Here is an 18197-nt window from a genome sequence, read left to right on the forward strand (position 1 = left end):
TGGATGTAATTTGTTTTAAGTGCAGGGGAAATGGGTACGTTAGAAGAATTAGCTGTGCATGAACTTTTGACCTTGGACCAACTGCTTGTTTCTATGGGGAAGTAAGGTAGTAAAGTTCTGGGCAAAAGAGCATTAGCCCAGAAGCAGACTCTAGGGGAAAGCTTCAGGGGCAGAAGTCAGCCATTGGTTTCAGATTTTTCCCACTTGCTGGAGCTGCCTCAATTCCATCCTCAGCCTCAGAACATCAGTATGGGGAGTGTGAGTAGCCTGATACAGGAGCCTGAAAAGATTCTAGGATGAAAAGACTGTTCGTTGCTCTAAAGAGAGACATGGATCCCAAGCTGGAAGAACAACGGCAAAGACTGAGGTCAGGTCAAAAGTCCTGGAAAATGGGTGTAAAAGGGTTGATGATGTTGGTGCACAGTAAGAAAGCCTGCATTTGAGCTTGCAAGTTTTCTTACTGAAACTGGCTGAGCAACAGGAACAAATTCAGTGACTAGAAGATAGGCAAAGGTGGTTTCAGAGAAGGAGAGAAACTAAGCCAAGGTAACAAATCAACACACTGGAAAGCAAACATAGAATTCCTCAGAGGAAAGTCTGTGTTAGCCTCCAAGAAGCTCTGCAGTTGAAGAGGAAGTTCCAGCATCTCAGTGACTAGATGGAGGCTGAGATAGTCCAAATGCAGGAGAAGCTTGCAGCAAAGTGTGGTAAGTTCCAGGCATTGCACCATCAGGATGGGCTGACAGCAGGAACTGCCACTTCCCAGGGTCAAGAAGCAATACCTGGTTTAGCTGGAGAAGGAGCAAGGTAACAATGAGATGGTGAACAACCAGCTTAAAACAAATCTGTAGGCCAGTCAAGGAAAAGAAAACAGACTTGAAGGCCAAGTTTCAGGAAATGGCCGGGGGGAGAAATGATATCCCAGTACCAGTTTTCCTTTCTGGCCTTGGAAACAAGGCTAGCCCAACTGGAAAAGCTTGTGGACTCAGACTCCAAGAAACAGCATGCTGCCTGCCACCAATCAGTGGGTGCAAGAGGTTTGGAAATAAGGCCTCAAGTCTTTCTGAAGAGTGAAGACTGCGGGGGAGGGGGGCATAGAGAGTTAGTAGTGTTTCAAAACCCTAACAAGAATTTAGTCTGAATGAAAGACCATAGGCTTATCTGCACAGCCTCTCAGTCCAGACTATGGGGGTGTGAACTGCAGCATGCACTAGTGTGTAGCTCTCCTGTGTAGACATTGTGGGCACAAACTAAAAGGTACCTCGTTCAAGATGACTTAGTCCTGTTTGAAAGACTTCTGGGCTCTATATACGTCAGTGATGAGACTAAAAATATGGCCAAAGGTCTTGCAGACTTCCTTGGAGCTGCTAAATAGGAAGTACTCCTCTGGCTTGAGGATATGATCATGAGGAGGTGGCTAGGCCAGCAGCCTAGTAAAGCCAACCGGGAAGATTGCCCAATTGGAATGCCCATATGGGCATGGGATAGACAGTAGAACTTGCCCTAGGACCAGGCAATATTCTGGGTGGTGGGGAGCATGTGAAGCAGTGTATTAACTGTATAGTCTGGAGCCCACAGCTTGGGGTGGAATCAAGGAGACTCCCCACCCCCTTCCTTCCTGGGTCAGGTCTGTTTAAACCAGAACAGGAAGCAGAGTAAGAGAGGGAAGCAGAAGCCATGCAGGTTGCAATGGGTGGTGGGTGTGGTTTTCTCTCAGGATCTAGGAAACTAGCCTAACCAGCGGCTTCATTTTGAGGACTTTGGGGGCTGAACTCAGCATCCTGAGGTGAGGACTTATGAATTGTTTATTGTAATTGCTTCTATCCTGAAACCTTATTAAAAAGTGACATGGTATTTGTCAGTGTATGTTGGTCTCTCCTAGTCCCAGTCTGTTAAAGCCACCTATCGCTAACCCAGTTGAGGGAAATTAAAGGGGGGCACACCTGCAATGCCACAGTGGGCCACAAGAGGGCATGCAGGGACTGCCCACACTTTTACAGAGACACAACTTGCGTCTCTACATGGTTGGCATAGAGATCAGTGGCAATAAATATTTTCTCTTTTCTGTAATGTAGTTCTAATATATACAAATGGAGAAATTCATTGCTCTGTGGTGTGCTTTAGCAGTGTTGCTTCTTCCTGAACTCTGAGTAAGACCATCTTGTGGGATGCTGAATTTTTGAAGTCAGAGTTGCAACTACGTAGGCCAGTGGTGAACTTGTCCAAGCACCAGTTTTTCCTCCACAGCATTTTTTGCTTTGAGTGCAAACAGTGAGTCAAGACCAATAAAACTCAAACATACATCTTTTGGGTTTAACTAAAATAGTATTTTTAGTACAGACCTGGGGGGAAAATGAAAAACGTTTTCTTACTAGTTATCTTTCAGTCCTCCCCATTATACTCTAATAGGATAACTGATTGTGGTGATTCAGGAATGACTGGCATCATTAATCTGTGTTAAGAGATTCTAAAATATTGATTTATCACATGGTATTTCTAAAATTGAATTATTTGAAAAATAGTAAAAAGATGTAATTAAAGACTATCTTGTAACTTACATACACAAGAGATCAGAGTACACTTTGGCATTTCTTGATGTTTGAGCACTTGAACATGCAAGTAATATTCTTTCAATGTTGTTTTAGGAGTAGAATTTCCTACTTTTTTTAAAAAAAGGAAAGCATAATATGAAGGAGCAGCATGATGCAAGACTTGAAAGCTCCACTGGTTTACTGAAAAGCTGACCATGTAAATTCCATAATCTGGAACTATTTGGCTAGATGCCACTGGAATGCCTTGTGGCTTAGGAAGTCCACAGCAGGAATCTACTCTCCTGTAAGCCTGAAGAGTTGTGCAGCTTTAGAGCTTCAGCAGAATAGTACAAAGGCTTCAAAGCGCCAAGCATGCAGCAACCCTCTCCATCCCCTTCACACAAAGTTCACAGGGAATCAGATTCAAGGGCAACTTTTGAGTTCTTGCCTCAAGACATACTTCAATACCCTTTTCAAAATGCGACTAAGGCCATGTCTACACCACCACTTATGTCGCAAAACGTATGTTGCTCAGGGGTGTGAAAAAACACCCCCGAGTGACAGTTTTGCTGGCGTAAGTGGTAGTGTGCACAGGGCCAGCTCCAGGCACCAGGTTGTCAAGCAGGTGCTTGGGGCGGTCGCTAGGGAGAGGGGCGGCACATCCAGCTATTCGGCGGCAATTCGGCGGACAGTCCCTCACTCCGCCTCAGAGCGAAGGATCTCCTGCTGAATTGTCGCCGCAGATCCCGATCGCGTTTTTTTTTTTTTTTTTGGGCTGCTTGGGGTGGCCAAAACCCTGGAGCCGGCCCCGAGTGTGCACAGTACTATGTTGGCAGAAGAGCTTCTCCTGCCAACGTAGCTACCACCACTCATTGAGGCGGTATTATGATGTCGACAGGAGTGCTCTCTCCATCAGCATAGAGTGGCTACATGAGCGATCTTACAGTGGCGCAGCTGCATCAGTACAGCTGTGCCGGTATAAGCTTGCTAATGTAGACATAGCCTAAGTGATTATGGAAACACATAAGTGAAGCCTGTCTTACCTATGCACATGCAACCTTAATGATAAAGTTCAGGCAAAGTGTACTGTGCATGTACAGAGTTTTCCAAAGCTTATAATTCAGTCAGTCAAATAAAAGTCAGTTCTTACCAGAACACTCAAAGGCAGTTCTCCTTAGTAAGGACTGTTTCCATGTCAAATTTCAATTTTTTCCTATTCTTTATGCTATAAGTGTATATTTTCATGACTGGGGAGGTACCTTTTTCCACTCATCTTGTACTCAAACAGATGAAAAATTTTCGTTCAAGTTTTCTGAACTTTGGAGAGAGACAGACCAACCCTACAAAATTTCAGCCCTAAAAAAGTGATTTTTTTCATCCAGGAAAGCTATGAGTCACTGAAGACTGGGACCAGAATGGAATTGCTTAGACACTTATATAATCTTAATTTGCCATTACTCCCACTTTTGTTTTATATATAATTCATATGAATACAGCAAGAACTAAATGGTATTAAAGATCAAAGAAATTATTAAAAGTAAAGAACCTCAGAGTGAATTAGCTTTTACAAAACAGACTGCTAAGTACTATGACCTCAACCCAGAAAAATACTTAAGCATGTGCTTAAGTGCCTTGCCTGATCAGGCCCCAGTTGCACAGAACTTTAAATCTTCATCAAGTGAATTTGTAGATTAAAGTGATCTTATTTCATGTTTAAAGATTCATTGATGCCCCATGGAAAATTTTTGAAAGACACTGTAATTGAGAAGAAATGCTATTTATAGAGGTCGAACTATGCAACCCTTAGTCAGGTTGGTAAGCAATCAGGCACATGGTACTTGCTGCTTTTCCTACATTTTTACACAGGGATAATTTATATGGAAGAAATATTGTGTTTCTTGTGAGTTTATCACTTCTTGTTGTATAACCCCTAAATGAAGTCTGAATCCTCTTCTTGGAGGGAACAAATACAGGACTTTTAAGTTTGAGCTTCTCTCAGTGAGTCTGGAGTTTCGAGAAACTCCAGGATACTATTTGAGTTAAATCCACACCTCTACTTGCTGAGAAAAATCTAGCAAGGACTTATAAGGTGCATTATTGGACAGAATTATCAGTGCCTCTCTTTGGAAAGCAAAGATGCATCCATCTGTAAAAGTAGTAATTGTTAGGAAATCTCTTGACATTAGAAATATCCCTAATTAATAGTCCATAATCTTCCTTTTCTGGGAAATGTTATTCAGAAGACTAATGAATCAGCTCTAGCAGTACCTGGAAACCTCAAACTTCTTTGATACTTATCCATCCATTTTTGTATCTGGGCCTGCTATGAAAATTGCACTGGTTTTGTCAGTTGATCATCTCCTTAAAGTGATGGGAAAAGATAGTGTCCACCTGGATTCTCTTAGATCTATCAGATGCCTTTGATGCCACTGACATGTGAGGAGCCTCTCTCTTTAAGAGCGAGCCTGTGGCTCACTTCTCCCGCCTCTGTAGCAGCTCAAATAAGTTGATACCCTTGCCAGAGAGGTTTCAACTCTGTTTTTAGCAGCTCTCCCTCCTAGATATACTGTTACAGGCTGGTGTTAACATCAATAACAAATCATCTCATACACTGGCTTTGGACTCCATCAGAACCCTAAAAAGACCATCATATCATGGGCTGTTGACCTGACACTGAAAATAAGTCTTTGTCTTGACTCTTCGATAGGTCATGGAGGATCAGTGGCTGATTGTTCATCTCTCCCAAGATTTCTCATCTCCATCCTTTTGATTAGTGCAGGGTTCTATTCTATTGCCACTTCTGTTCACCATTATCTGAACCATAAGCAGAGAGAGTGATGTGTTGAAGACACCCAACTCTTTTTTTCCTGTTTCATCTGACCCATCTGGTGCAGTTGACCAGTTACCAAGGTCTTATCAGGACTGGAGCTTGGATAAAACAAATGGCTAAACTAATGGTGGAGGTGATATCAGCTTCACAATTTTGAAGAAATTTGCTTGTCCTTCAATAGCAGCAGTGACCAAGAGTTCCTTTTAGTATCTATATTTGGCCAAGAGGTTATGCTGTTCTTTTTTGGACATGTATTTATCACTTCAAGACTGGATTACTTTAGTACACTCTGCATGGGTAGAAAACTGCAGCTGGTACAGAATGTGGCTGCCTACTTAAGTGATGTTCCTCACTAGGAGCACAACACACCTGCAATTTGCACTGGCTCCCAATTAATTATTAAGTGAAACTTTATGGGTTAAAATCAACACCTTTAAAACCTAAATAATTTGGTCCTTAATATTTAAATTAATAGATTCTAACACCAGAAGGGACCATTATGACCATCTAGTCTGACCTCTCATGTAGCACAGGCCATAGAACTTCCAAAACAATTACAGAGCAGATCTTTTAGAAAAAAGATCAGCTTTGATTTGAAAGTTGTCAGTTATGGATAATCCACCACAACCCAGGATAAATGATTAATTACACTCATTAAAAATGTACACCTTATTCCTAGTCTGAATTTGAAACTTCCAAGGCTGCATCTCTTTTCATGTAACGCCAGGGCAGTCATAATCATCTGAGATGCTCAAACTATGTAAACAGAATGGGCTGGGAGGCAGGATGGGTTGAGTGAGGCATCATTGACTTTAAAACTGTTTCCTACACAGTTTGTTGATCTTTGAGGTTTTAGTTCTCCCAGGATTTTTCCTGGGGAGGAGGTGGAGTGAATGGGTTGGGGTATTAGGAGATTCTTGATCTTGCTAGAGATTGTTTAACGTTTATCTGTGCAAAGGTACACTTTCAACAGGTCAAAATAAATAATTTTTTTAAAAGTTGCCCTTAAAGAAGTCGATATGAGGGAATTAAAAATGGGTGAGGAAAAGTGATCTTAGCCTTTGTGCTGTATTTTGCCTTCTGATCCATGCACAGCCCACAGATGCAGAAAGTATATTGGGTATAACTGAAACAAACATTTACAGAGACCTTAACCAGGACTGTTCAAAAGTTGTAGATTTTTATTTTTTTTAAGTTAGACCAAGTCTACACTAGAAACTTTTGCAGGTATAGATGTTATTTAGAGGTGTTGATTTCAAAAACAAAAACAAAAACAAAAACCAAAACCACTTTTCTATACCAGCAGGCTCCCTAGTTTAGATGCAGTTATACCAACATAAAAGTGTTTCTGTTGGGAAAGCTTATTTTGCTTAGGGAGCCCTTTATAAATGGTACAGGCAAAAGCACTCTTTTGCTGATATAAACTAGTCTGCACTAAGAGACTTTGCTAGTCTAGCAAACCTTTTCTAATGTAAACCATTTTCCTCTTAAGCCAGGTCATCCTGGCCTGGATGGAGAAAAGAAATTGATGTTATGTTTGTGTTCCCTCTTCCACTCTCAGATACCAAGGAAGTACTTTTTTTTGTTTTTGGTTTTTTTAAACCCAGCTCAGGGCCCCTTCACACATAGGTTTCTAGCACGTTTGCAGCCTTGAGTGATGATATCTACCATCAGAAATAATGCAAAATGAGACTCAAATTATGCACTCAGACATGGGGTCTTGAGGAAGGAGGATTCCAATGAAGGCCAACTTGTTTTCTGAATAGCTTATTCAGTCAACCCAGGAACTACAGTCTTCCAAGGCTTGACTAGTTTGAAGATTATGGGGATTGAAACCTTATCTAGATGAAGTTTCAAGCTGTACTAAAACGAACCACAAGAGGTTTGTTTTAGTACAAGAGTTAATTTTAAAAACATGCTCTTGTTTACTATTCACTAACTTTTTACACCATATTGCTTATTATAGGATTCACTTTACCCATCACTGAAATACAGTTCACAGCTGAAGTGGCTGTAGCACCTGGTTAACCAGGGCACAACAATACCACACAATCATCTAGAAGAGGAGATGAATACTACTGTAGCTAACGAAAAGTAACAAGAGAATTTTAGAGAGGCAAAATGTAATTATACAAATTAGAATTTGCCAGGAGCCCGGGACTGACACCCCTCCAAGTGATGGGATCAATCTTTAATGATAAAATCAACTGAAAATAAAAGGCCTCAGCAAGCCTTCTTTTAAAAGCCCCAGTAAAGTAAAACACATGCTTAACTTTAAGCACAATAGTGGTTCCATTGAAGCCTAGTACAGCTTAAAGATAAAAACTTCACTACCACTCTATACCTTTAAGGTTTTAACTCTAATTTTTTAAAAATTCTCATTGTGGGTTTCCATCTTTATTGCCTCTCAGTGATTTTTATATTTATAGATGCCAAGGCCAGAAAGGACCACTGTAATCATCTAGTCTGACCTCATGGATAACACAGGCCAGAGAACTTCCCCCAATAGTTCTTAGCACATCTTTTAGAAAAACAGCCAACTCTAGATTTAAAAGTTATCTGATGGTGAACCCACCATGGACTACTGGTAAATTGTTCCAATGGTTAATTACGCTCACTATTAAAAGTTTGCCTTACTTCCAATCTGAATTTGTCTAGCTTCAACTTCCAGCCATTGGATCATGTCAGACCTTTCTCTACTAGACTGAAGAGCCCATCATTAAGTTTTTGTTCCCCATGCAGATATAGTCTAATCAAGTCACCCCTCAATCTTCTCTTTAAGCTAAATAGATTGAGCTCCTTAAGTCAATCACTATAAGCTATGTTTTCTAATCCAATTAAGGTTCTTAACCTTTACTGCAGCCTGCACCCCTTTGGTTCTCAAAATATGTTCTCGCACCCCTTATCAAAAATTGTTGAAGTAGGTCAGTTCTTTAAACCTAAATATATGAAATTAAAATAAATAGTAAAGTTAATACATGAAAAATTACACACTTTTTTAAAGTTTACCATCTCAGTGACTCTTCTGCTGTTGCTTTTGTTCAATGATGTTCGAGAAACGTCTCACACCCCTAAGGGGTGCATGCACCCCAGGTTAAGAACCACTGCTGCTTTAATTATTCTCATAGCTCTTCTCTGAACCCTCTCCAATTTAGTAACATCTTCTATGAACTGTGGGCACAGTATTGCAGCAGCAGTTGCACGTGTGCTAAATAGAGGTAAAATAACCTCAACTCCTACTCCTCAGATTCCAAAGTTTATTCATCCACTGGGAGCTCACGTTCATCTAATTATCCACCACAATACCCAAATCTTTTTCAGAGTCACTGCTTTCCAGGATAAAGTCTCCCATCCCATAAGTAGGGCCTACATTTTTTGTTACTGGATGTATACATTTAGCCATTTTAAAATGCATATTGTTTGCTTGAGCCCAGCTTTCCAAGCTATTCAGATTGCTTTGTATCAGTAACCCATTGTCACAGCCAAGTTGTGGATAGCCAGAACTAGTGGTCAAAGCTGGAGTCCAGAGTCATGAGACAGGAGTCAAGAGTCAGCTGGGTCAGAAGCAGGAGAAACTTGAGATCAGAACCACAAAGCAGATACCAGGAGTCAAGCCAGGTCAGCATGCCATGAAATCAACCCTGGGGAACTGGAGTAGGGTGGATCCCATTTGTTCAGACAGCTTCCTGTTACTACTGCTGGCTTAAGTGGGGCCCGCAAGCCAATGGGCCGTTCTGGAACTTCACCAATAGTACTTGGGCAGAGCCTCAGACTGCAGCTGGGCTTCATGGATCCTGAGTAAGCAGCAATCAGCAGGCTGCTAAGTGAAGGGTTAGAGCATGGCTGCTCTTGTGAACCCTGCAGACCTAGGTTTGAGGCCTGTGAGTCATGACACCTGTTTTCTTCATTATTTACCACTCTCCCTATTTGTGTCATCTGCAAACTCTCTGTAATGATGTTGTTTTCTTCCAGGTCATTAATAAAAGTGTTAGCTAGCATAAATCCAAGAACCAATCCCTAAAAGCACACCTGTTCAATGAGGATTCCCAGTTTACAATTATATCTTGAGACCTAGTAGTTAGCCAACTATAATCCATTTAATGTGTGCCATGTTAGTTTTATATCATTCTAGGTTTTTTTAATCAAAATGTTATGGGGTACCAAGTCAAATGCCTTACAGTAGTCTATTATATCACTATTAGATTTGTCTACCAAACTTGTAATCTCAAAAAAAAATCTATTTTCCATAAACCCATGTTGACTGGCATTAAGTTATATTAGCCTCCTTTAATTCTTTAGGAATCAAGGTGTGTTTCACCTGCTCCCCTATCTTGCTCAGGATCGATGTCAGACTGGAACATTAGTTTTCTTTCAGTCTTCTGGAATTTCCAGTGTTTAAGACTATTAAAAAAAATCAGCATTAATGATCCATCAAGCTCCTCAGCCAGCTCTTTTAAAATTCTTGGATACAAGTCATCAGGAGCTGCTGATTTTAAAATTTCAGTGTTAGTGTCTGCTGTTTAACATCTTACTAATACACTAGGGGAATGGAAAGAGTGTCATGATATAGCACTATCTCTGTTTGGGATTTTTTTCCAAATACAGGGGGAAAAAATCTATTGAACACCTCTGCCTCTTCTGCATTGTTTATACTTCTACCATTTTCATTTAATAATGTTTTATTTACAAAAATACTACTTTTAATTGCCAATGCTGTAAACTCAATCTGAGCTCTGAAGCCCAGATTCTGCAAGGTATTTAGGCACCAAACTCCCATTGAAATCAATATTAGGCACCTTTAAATACCTTTGAGACCTTGGTCAAATTGAGTCTTTTCCCCTCATTTATCACTAAGGGTATGTCTACACTACGGGATTAATCCGAATTTATATAATTCGAAGTTGGGAAACAGATTGTATAAAGTCGAATGTATGCGGCCACACTAAGCACATTAATTCGGCGGTGTGCGTCCAAGTACCAGGGCTAGCGTCGATTTCTGGAGCGTTGCACTGTGGGTAGCTATACCATAGCTATTGCATAGTTCCCGCAGTCTCCCGCGCCCATTGGAATTCTGGGTTGAGATCCCAGTGCCTGATGGGACAAAAAACATTGTCGCAGTGGTTCTGGGTACAGCCTCACCCCCTCTCTCCCTCCCTGCATGAAAGCAACGGACGGCAGACAACCATTTCGCGCCTTTTTTCCTGGGTGAACACTGCAGACTCCATACCACGGCAAGCATGGAGCCCGCTCGGCTCAAGACAGCAGTCATGAACATTGTAAACACCTCGTGCGTTCTCGTGGAGTTTATGCTGAGCCAGGACCAGAAAAACGAGGCAAGGAGGCAGCGGCGGCGGCAGCGCAGGGACAAGCATGATGAGGACATGGACACGGACACAGAATTCTGTGAAACCACGGGCCCCGGTGCTTTGGAGATCATGTTGTTAATGGGGCAGGTTCTATCTATGGAACGCCGATTCTGGGCAAGGGAAACAAGCACAGACTGGTGGGACCGCATAGTGTTGCAGGTGTGGGATGATTCCCAGTGGCTGCGAAACTTTCACATGCGTAAGGGCACTTTCATGGAACTTTGTGACTTGCTGTCCCCTGCCCTAAAATGCCAGAATACCAAGATGAGAGCAGCCTTCACAGTTGAGAAGCACGTGGCGATAGCCCTGTGGAAGCTTGCAATGCCAGACAGCTACCGGTCAGTCGGGAATCAATTTGGAGTGGGCATATCTACTGTGGGGGCTGCTGTGATGCAAGTAGCCAAAGCAATCACTCAGGTGCTGCTACAAAAGGTAGTGACTCTGGGAAATGTGCAGGCCATAGTGGATGGCTTTGCTGCAATGGGATTCCCTAACTGTGGTGGGGCGATAGATGGAACCCATATCCCTATCTTGGCATCGGAGCACCAGGGTACCCAGTACATAAACCGCAAGGGGTACTTTTCAATGGTGCTGCAAGCACCTGTGGATCACAAGGGACGTTTCACCAACATCAACGTGGGCTGGCCGGGAAGGGTTCATGACGCTCACGTCTTCAGGAACACTACTCTGTTTAAAGGGCTGCAGCAAGGGACTTACTTTCCGGACCAGAAAATAACCGTTGGGGATGTTGAAATGCCTATAGTTATTCTTGGGGACCCAGCCTACCCCTTAATGCCATGGCTCATGAAGCCATACACAGGCAGCCTGGACAGGAGTCAGGAGTTGTTCAACTACAGGCTGAGCAAGTGCAGAATGGTGGTAGAATGTGCATTTGGCCGTTTAAAAGGTCGCTGGCATTCATTATTGACTCGCTCAGACCTCAGCCAAACCAATATCCCCATTGTTATTGCTGCTTGCTGTGTGCTCCACAATCTCTGTGCAAGTAAGGGGGAGACCTTTATGGCGGGGTGGGAGGCTGAGGCAAATCGCCTGGCTGCTGATTACGCACAGCCAGACACCAGGGCTATTAGAAGAGCACACCAGGAAGCGCTGTGCATCAGAGAAGCTTTGAAAACCAGTTTCATGACTGGCCAGGCTACAGTGTGAAATATCTGTTTGTTTCTCCTTCATGAAAACCCACCCCCTTTATTGACTCATTCTCTGTAAGGAACCCACCCTCCCCCTTCCCCCAGCTTGCTTTCAAACCAAATAAAGTCACTATTGTTTAAAAATCATTTATTCTTTATTAATAGATTATAAAAAGAGGGAGGGAACCTGGGTGGGGTTTGGGAGGAGGATCGGTGGGAAGGAAAAGGCCACTAAAAAAAGGTTAAAAAAATGACAGCCTTTTGCTTGGGCTGTCCACTGGGATGGAATGGGAAGGTGTACGGAGCCTCCACCCCCCCCCCCCCCGCGTTCTTACACGTCTGGGTGAGGAGGATATGGAACATGGGGAGGGGGGTACAGGGGCTGTAGCGGCACTCTGTTTTCCTGCAGCTGTTCCTGAAGCTCCACCAGACGCCGGAGCATGTCTGTTTGCTCACGCAGCAGCCCCAGCGTTGCATCCTGCCTCCTCTGATCTTCCTGCCGCCACCTCTCATCTCGAGCGTCTCTCCTCTCCTCACGTTGGTCCCTCCTGTCCTCACGTTCACTGGCTTCTTTCCTATACTTTGAAACCGTCTCCTTCCACTCATTCAGATGAGCTCTGTCACTGCAGGTGGATTCCATAATTTCTGCAAACATCTCGTCTTGCGTCTTCTTTTTCCGACGCCTTATCTGTGATAGCCTTCGGGACGGAGGAGGGAGGCTTGAAGAATTTGCAGCTGCTGTAGGGAGGGGAAAAAAAGAGAATTTTTTAAAAAGATACATTTTGCAGAACAATGCTTATACTCTTTCACGGTGACCAACACTATTCACATTACATAGCACATGCGATTTCTGTGCAAGGTTGCATTTTTGCCTCTTAATACTGAGTGCCTGTGGCTTTGCTGCTAGAGATCACAGGTCCGGGCAACAGAATTCGGCTTGCATGCGGCCATGGTAAGCCATTGTCTTTCGGCTTCTGCGCCCTCCTTTCCCACATACCAAGCAAAGCCCGTAGAGTGCTGCGGTTTTTCTGTTAACATTCAGCAGCAGCCGAAAACAAACCAACCACCCCACCCCCCATTCAATTCTCTGGATGATCGCTTTATCCCTCCCCCCATGGCGTGGATGGTATCAGGGAAGATCTCTGCAGGAACCAAACTAACCCCCCCCGCCGCCCCCCTCCCGCCATGAATTCTCTGGGATGATCACTGTACCCCTCCCCCCACCGCGTGGCTGGTAACAGGGAAGATCCCTGCTAGCCAAACGCGAAAAGCTCAGGGCCAGTTTCCCATCTGCGCTTGGCTAACTGCAGGGAAGGATTTATTTTCAGCCACAGGCAAACAGCCCAGTAGGAACGGCCACCTCTGTTCCCTTAATTAAGTTCCCGTATTTCAACCAGGTTACCATGAGTGATATCACTCTCCTGAGGATTACACAGCAAGATAAAGAATGGATGTTGCTTGAATGCCAGCAAACACCGGGACCATACGCTGCCAGGCAATGATACCAGATTACTTGCTGCAAGCATGGCGTGGTCAAGTGTCCTACCATGGAGGACGGAATAAGGCTGCACTGCCCAGAAACCTTGTGGCAAGGCTTTTGGGGTACCTCCAGGAGAGCTTCATGGAGATGTCCCTGGAGGATTTCCGCTCCATCCCCAGACACGTTAACAGACTTTTCCAGTAGCTGAACTGACCGCAAATGCATCCCAAGTCCTCAGGGCAAAGTAATCATTAAAAAACACTTGCTTTTAAAACAAGTTTTATATTTTAAAAGGTAAACTCACCTGAGGTCCCTTCCATGGGGTCATGGTCTTGGATACTGGCTTGGGAGGGTACTTCAGTCAGGGTGAGAAAAAGATTCTGGCTGTTGGGGAGAATGGAGTGCTGTGTGCTCTCTGGAAGCTCGTCCTCCTCCTCCCCATCCGCAGAATCCTCAGGTATAGCTGATGAGACTATCCCCGACCCGGAATCCATGGTCACAGGTGGGGTAGTGGTGGCAGCCCCCCCTAGAATTGCATGCAGCTCGGCGTAGAAGCGGCATGTCCGCGGCTCTGACCCGGAGCGACCGTTTGCCTCCTTTGTTTTTTGATAGGCTTGTCTGAGCTCCTTGACTTTCACGCGGCACTGATCTGAGTCCCTATTGTGGCCTCTCTCCATCATGCCCTTGGAGATTTTTTCAAAAGTTTTGGCATTTCGTCTTTTAGAACGAAGTTCTGCTAGCACTGAATCCTCTCCCCATATAGCGATCAGATCCAGTACCTCCCATACGGTCCATGCTGGTGCTCTTTTTCGATTATCGGCCTGCATGGTTACCTGTGCTGATGAGCTATCTGTGGTCACCTGTGCTCTCCACGCTGGGCAAACAGGAAATGAAATTCAAATGTTCGCGGGGCTTTTCCTGTCTACCTGGCCAGTGCATCCGAGTTTAGATTGCTGTCTAGAGCAGTCACAATGATGCACTGTGGGATAGCTCCCGGAGGCCAATACCATCGAATTGCGGCCACACTATCCCTAATTCGAAATGTTAAAATCGATTTTGGCGCTACTCTGCTCGTTGGGGTGGAGTACAGAAATCGATTTAAAGAGCCCTTTATTTTGAATTAAATGGCGTCGTTGTGTGGATGGGTGCAGGGTAAATTCGAATTAACGCTGATAAATCCGAATTAAAGTCGTAGTGTAGACCAGGCCTTCCTGTAGTAACTGTTCTACAGGCCAAATCAGACCCCTGGTTACAACATGTACAACCCCCATTATGTGCAATGGGTTAGCAAAGGTGTAATCAATTGGCCCTGGAATTGGGATTTATTAAGAATTTCTGCTGCTGATGCATACAATAAAAATTTCAGCTAAAATCTTTAAGCTATGTAGTATTAATGGGAGTAAAATGCTGTAGAAGTTTACTTTTGTCTCTTGAGTAAGGAGATGAGACAGGGAATATATAGACCTCAGATCTGTTGAATATATATTATATATAGTAGAATCAAGCCTGATGAGCTTGTGAGGTTCTGGCCTCCCTTAACTCCCACTGAAGTCAATTTTCAGGGTAGCAGCCGTGTTAGTCTGTATCCTCAAAAAGAACAGGAGTACTTGTGGCACCTTAGAGACTAACAAATGTAGTAGAGCATAAGCTTTCGTGGACTACAGCCCACTTCTGGTATGCATCCGAAGAAGTGGGCTGTAGTCCACGAAAGCTTATGCTCTAATAAATTTGTTAGTCTCTAAGGTGCCACAAGTACTCCTGTTCTTACTGAAGTCAATGACATTCATCACCTGGTAGGACTGGCCCCTTAGTTTGCAATTTTTGGCAGACAAATTTGCAACTTGTGCCACTAGTAACTTATGCCAATTTTCAGTTGAATGGAGTGTGAAGCAACTGTATTAAATCCCCAAAATGTGGGAGACAGATGGTAAAAGTATGTTCTAGTGATACCATGTTACACTGAGAGCAGTGTAAATGAGGGAAGGTTGGTGTTCAAGGGAATGCTCATGTATTTGAGCAAGTAATGATGTTTCCTTCATGTGCCTATGATAATGTAATTATAGTATAAATTGCAGTGACAAGACTTTTTTTTTTAAGAAAATAAGAGGGTGGCATACTTTAAATCAGTGTAACTGGCACAATGACAATTATGAAATTCTCCCCTTCCTTTTCTGTAATGAGCTACCCTCTTACCAGAGTGATCTCTGTCTGCCTTTGTGTCATGCCTAGTGGAAACCATAGGAAATATTGTTACTGTAAAAACTGGATTTCAAATTAGTAAAACTTGTACTGTATGTGGTTTTTAAAAGTTGAGTTCTACTTCAGATGCTGGAGATATGGGGCCAAGATACCCAAAGGTATTTAGGTGCCTAACTCCCATTAATCCCACTAATAACATTGAGGATCTGTGTCTTTTCCTCCCCAGCCCCTGACATCATCGCGAAGAGTCACAAGAAAAGATTCACAAAATGTTGTTAAAGAGGAGGGAGAGACATCCTTTCCTGGCATGTCCCAAATCTGTACAAAATTACACAGCCTAAGTACTAAGAGATGGACAGCTCAGAGCACCCTGTTCTGGTCAAACCTGACTCTGCCATACCATGTTACTATTAGCACCCAGGGATTTTGTGGCACCCTACAGTTGCTTCATTCTTGCCAGAAGTAAGGAGCCTTCCTGCAAAGGGAGGCACCTACATGGATGGCTGTGTAAAAATGGCCACAAATATTACCTATCATCCCTCTTCCCCACTCAAGGAGGCTCTGCATGAGGCTTTGAGCCAGGAGGAGGAGATTGTTTATGTTTAAAGAAAACTGGTCAGGCAGCTGATCAGCCCCTTTCTGTGTCCTGGATGCAGAGACAAAAGCCAGGAATTCACCTACCTTCACAGGTGGCTTTAGTCTCTGCCTATTTTGCCCAGGTTTTATTGCTCTCTACTTGTTATGTCCCTAATGTGATCCCTTTCACCCTCGTTACCCAACTCCCTATTAACACCTCCACGCTACCCCTTCCTCACTTTTCCCCACCCAGCGCACTTTCCTCAAGCCTCTCCAACTGCCATAGAACCTTCAGATTCCAACATGTCAATGCAGATTTAGACTTACAGTGAGCATGTACTGGCAGTTGATTCATGTGGCATTTCATGGAGAAAGCTAGAAATGAAGGAAACAAAGCTTTATTAAAAGCAAAAATTGTGATGGGCTTAAAAATAACCCCGCATTTCATCAATGTCACAAATGCAATGTAAACAATCTTATAGAGAAAGGACTACTGTACAGTTAAAACTAAGAGTCTAAAGAATTGGATAACAGCAAGGCAGTGATCAGATCTCTCTATGCGTGAAGCAACAAAAACAGCACAACCATTTCAAATTGAGATGTACAGATAAAAATTAAAGGCACAGCTGTATCCTTCAAACTAGATCCTGGAGTATACTGCTATACTGACACTAATGAGAGGATTCAGAAATCAAAGCTTGTACTGTTTTGACTTCAGAACATAAAATCAAGATCAAGCAACTGATGATTTTCCTTAAAAAAAAAAAAAAAAAAACTATTAATTTTCAAAATGTGGGTGTGCCAGCTATGTAGCACTTAAAATCCTGTCTGGCCTTGAGATGTTTTCTGTAAATGTCACAGAAAGGCATACTGAGAGCACAAAACATCTTAGTGAGAGAATTATCAGATATCATCCATATCTCAGGATATCTGTGGGGAGAATATTACATTAAAATAGACATCCATAATCCGATACACATTTGGAAGTGACCTATACACTGGATTAATTCTTTGGCTGCAATTCAAATTAAAGCAACAGCATTATTCAATGAACACTGTTGAAAGGGTCTGCTCAAGCCTGTTTACTAAATTTATAACAGTCAATTAAATTAAGGCTGCTTGGTATTAGTTCTGCTCCCAAGGAATTTCTAGAATACTCCGACAGGTTAGAGGGATAGCAAAGTGTTGAAATTATACACAGGCCAGTGTTTGAATTTGGTCTGCGGATGTTCAAGAACACAATAAAAGACCTGGTCAAGATTTGTAGCGGTGGGGGGGGGGGGGCGGACACACACACACACCACCACCACCACCACCGAAGATAAAAAACAGCAAAAAGAAGTCTAGTTTTTTTTTTTTTTAAATAAACACATTCTGAGCACTAACAGTAAATGAAGTAAGAGGCAGCTGTGGATTAAAAAAAATCAGGTTCCTGCTGTATTGGACAGAATCTGAGCATAGATGGCTTATTACTGATGCAGATAAAAAAAAAACAATAACTGGAATGTCTGCTCTGCAGTGTGAAGTGGCTCTAAAGAGGCTTATAGGATAACAATTATTCAAAATTCATACCAATACTGGATGTGGTCAAACATTTAAGGAAGTTACTGGGAAAACTACAAGACAGAATTGAACAGGCATTTGAGTAGTTAAAGTCCATGATGGAATGGAGATAATTATTTGATCAAATCAGGTGCATTGCCAGTTAATGAATACTTCAATGGACCAAGTGCAGAAAGTGTAACAAGTTGTATTAGCACTCAGATCACTAAACTATGCCCACATGATTGTTTGGTTTTCTTAAGTTCCACCAAAATGCATGTGAGAAAAGATATGAAGAAAGTGATTATAAAATCATTTGAAAGTTTATTTAAAATGCTTTGTCTTTAGCACAATCTAGGATTAAATTTATTAGCATTATGCTGAAACAGCAAAGATATGGGGCCAGATCTTCAGCTGGTTTAAATTGTCAGAGCTACTCTGATATCAAGTGATAGCTATACAAATGAAAAACCAATGACATCTATTTTCTGACCTACACAAATACCAGAATCAGAAGTACGACTG

The 18197-nt window shown here is 42.7% G+C and overlaps 1 protein-coding gene across 5 annotated transcripts in view; it reads right to left on the reverse strand.

Annotated features, from left to right (window-relative positions):
* LOC135983415 (uncharacterized) overlaps window positions 1–18197 on the reverse strand; it is a 146299-nt gene that overhangs the window by 117630 nt on the left and 10472 nt on the right. Inside the window, exons 1-2 of one of the 5 annotated variants that reach the window (XM_065595282.1) lie at window positions 13660–14940; window positions 11779–12613 (exon numbers count right to left, since the gene is read on the reverse strand). The exons of 2 other annotated variants lie outside the window; for them this stretch is intronic. In XM_065595282.1, coding sequence (XP_065451354.1) covers window positions 12207–12613; window positions 13660–14182 — 930 coding nt within the window. In that variant the 5' untranslated portion in view covers window positions 14183–14940 and the 3' untranslated portion in view covers window positions 11779–12206. Of the gene's footprint in view, window positions 1–11763; window positions 12614–13659; window positions 14941–15115; window positions 16506–18197 lie in introns of those variants that run through there. 2 more of the 5 variants (XR_010601042.1, XR_010601045.1) reach the window with 2 other exon arrangements.

The sequence above is a fragment of the Chrysemys picta genome, chromosome 1 (assembly GCF_011386835.1).
Source record: "Chrysemys picta bellii isolate R12L10 chromosome 1, ASM1138683v2, whole genome shotgun sequence".
Classification (NCBI taxonomy): domain Eukaryota; kingdom Metazoa; phylum Chordata; order Testudines; family Emydidae; genus Chrysemys; species Chrysemys picta.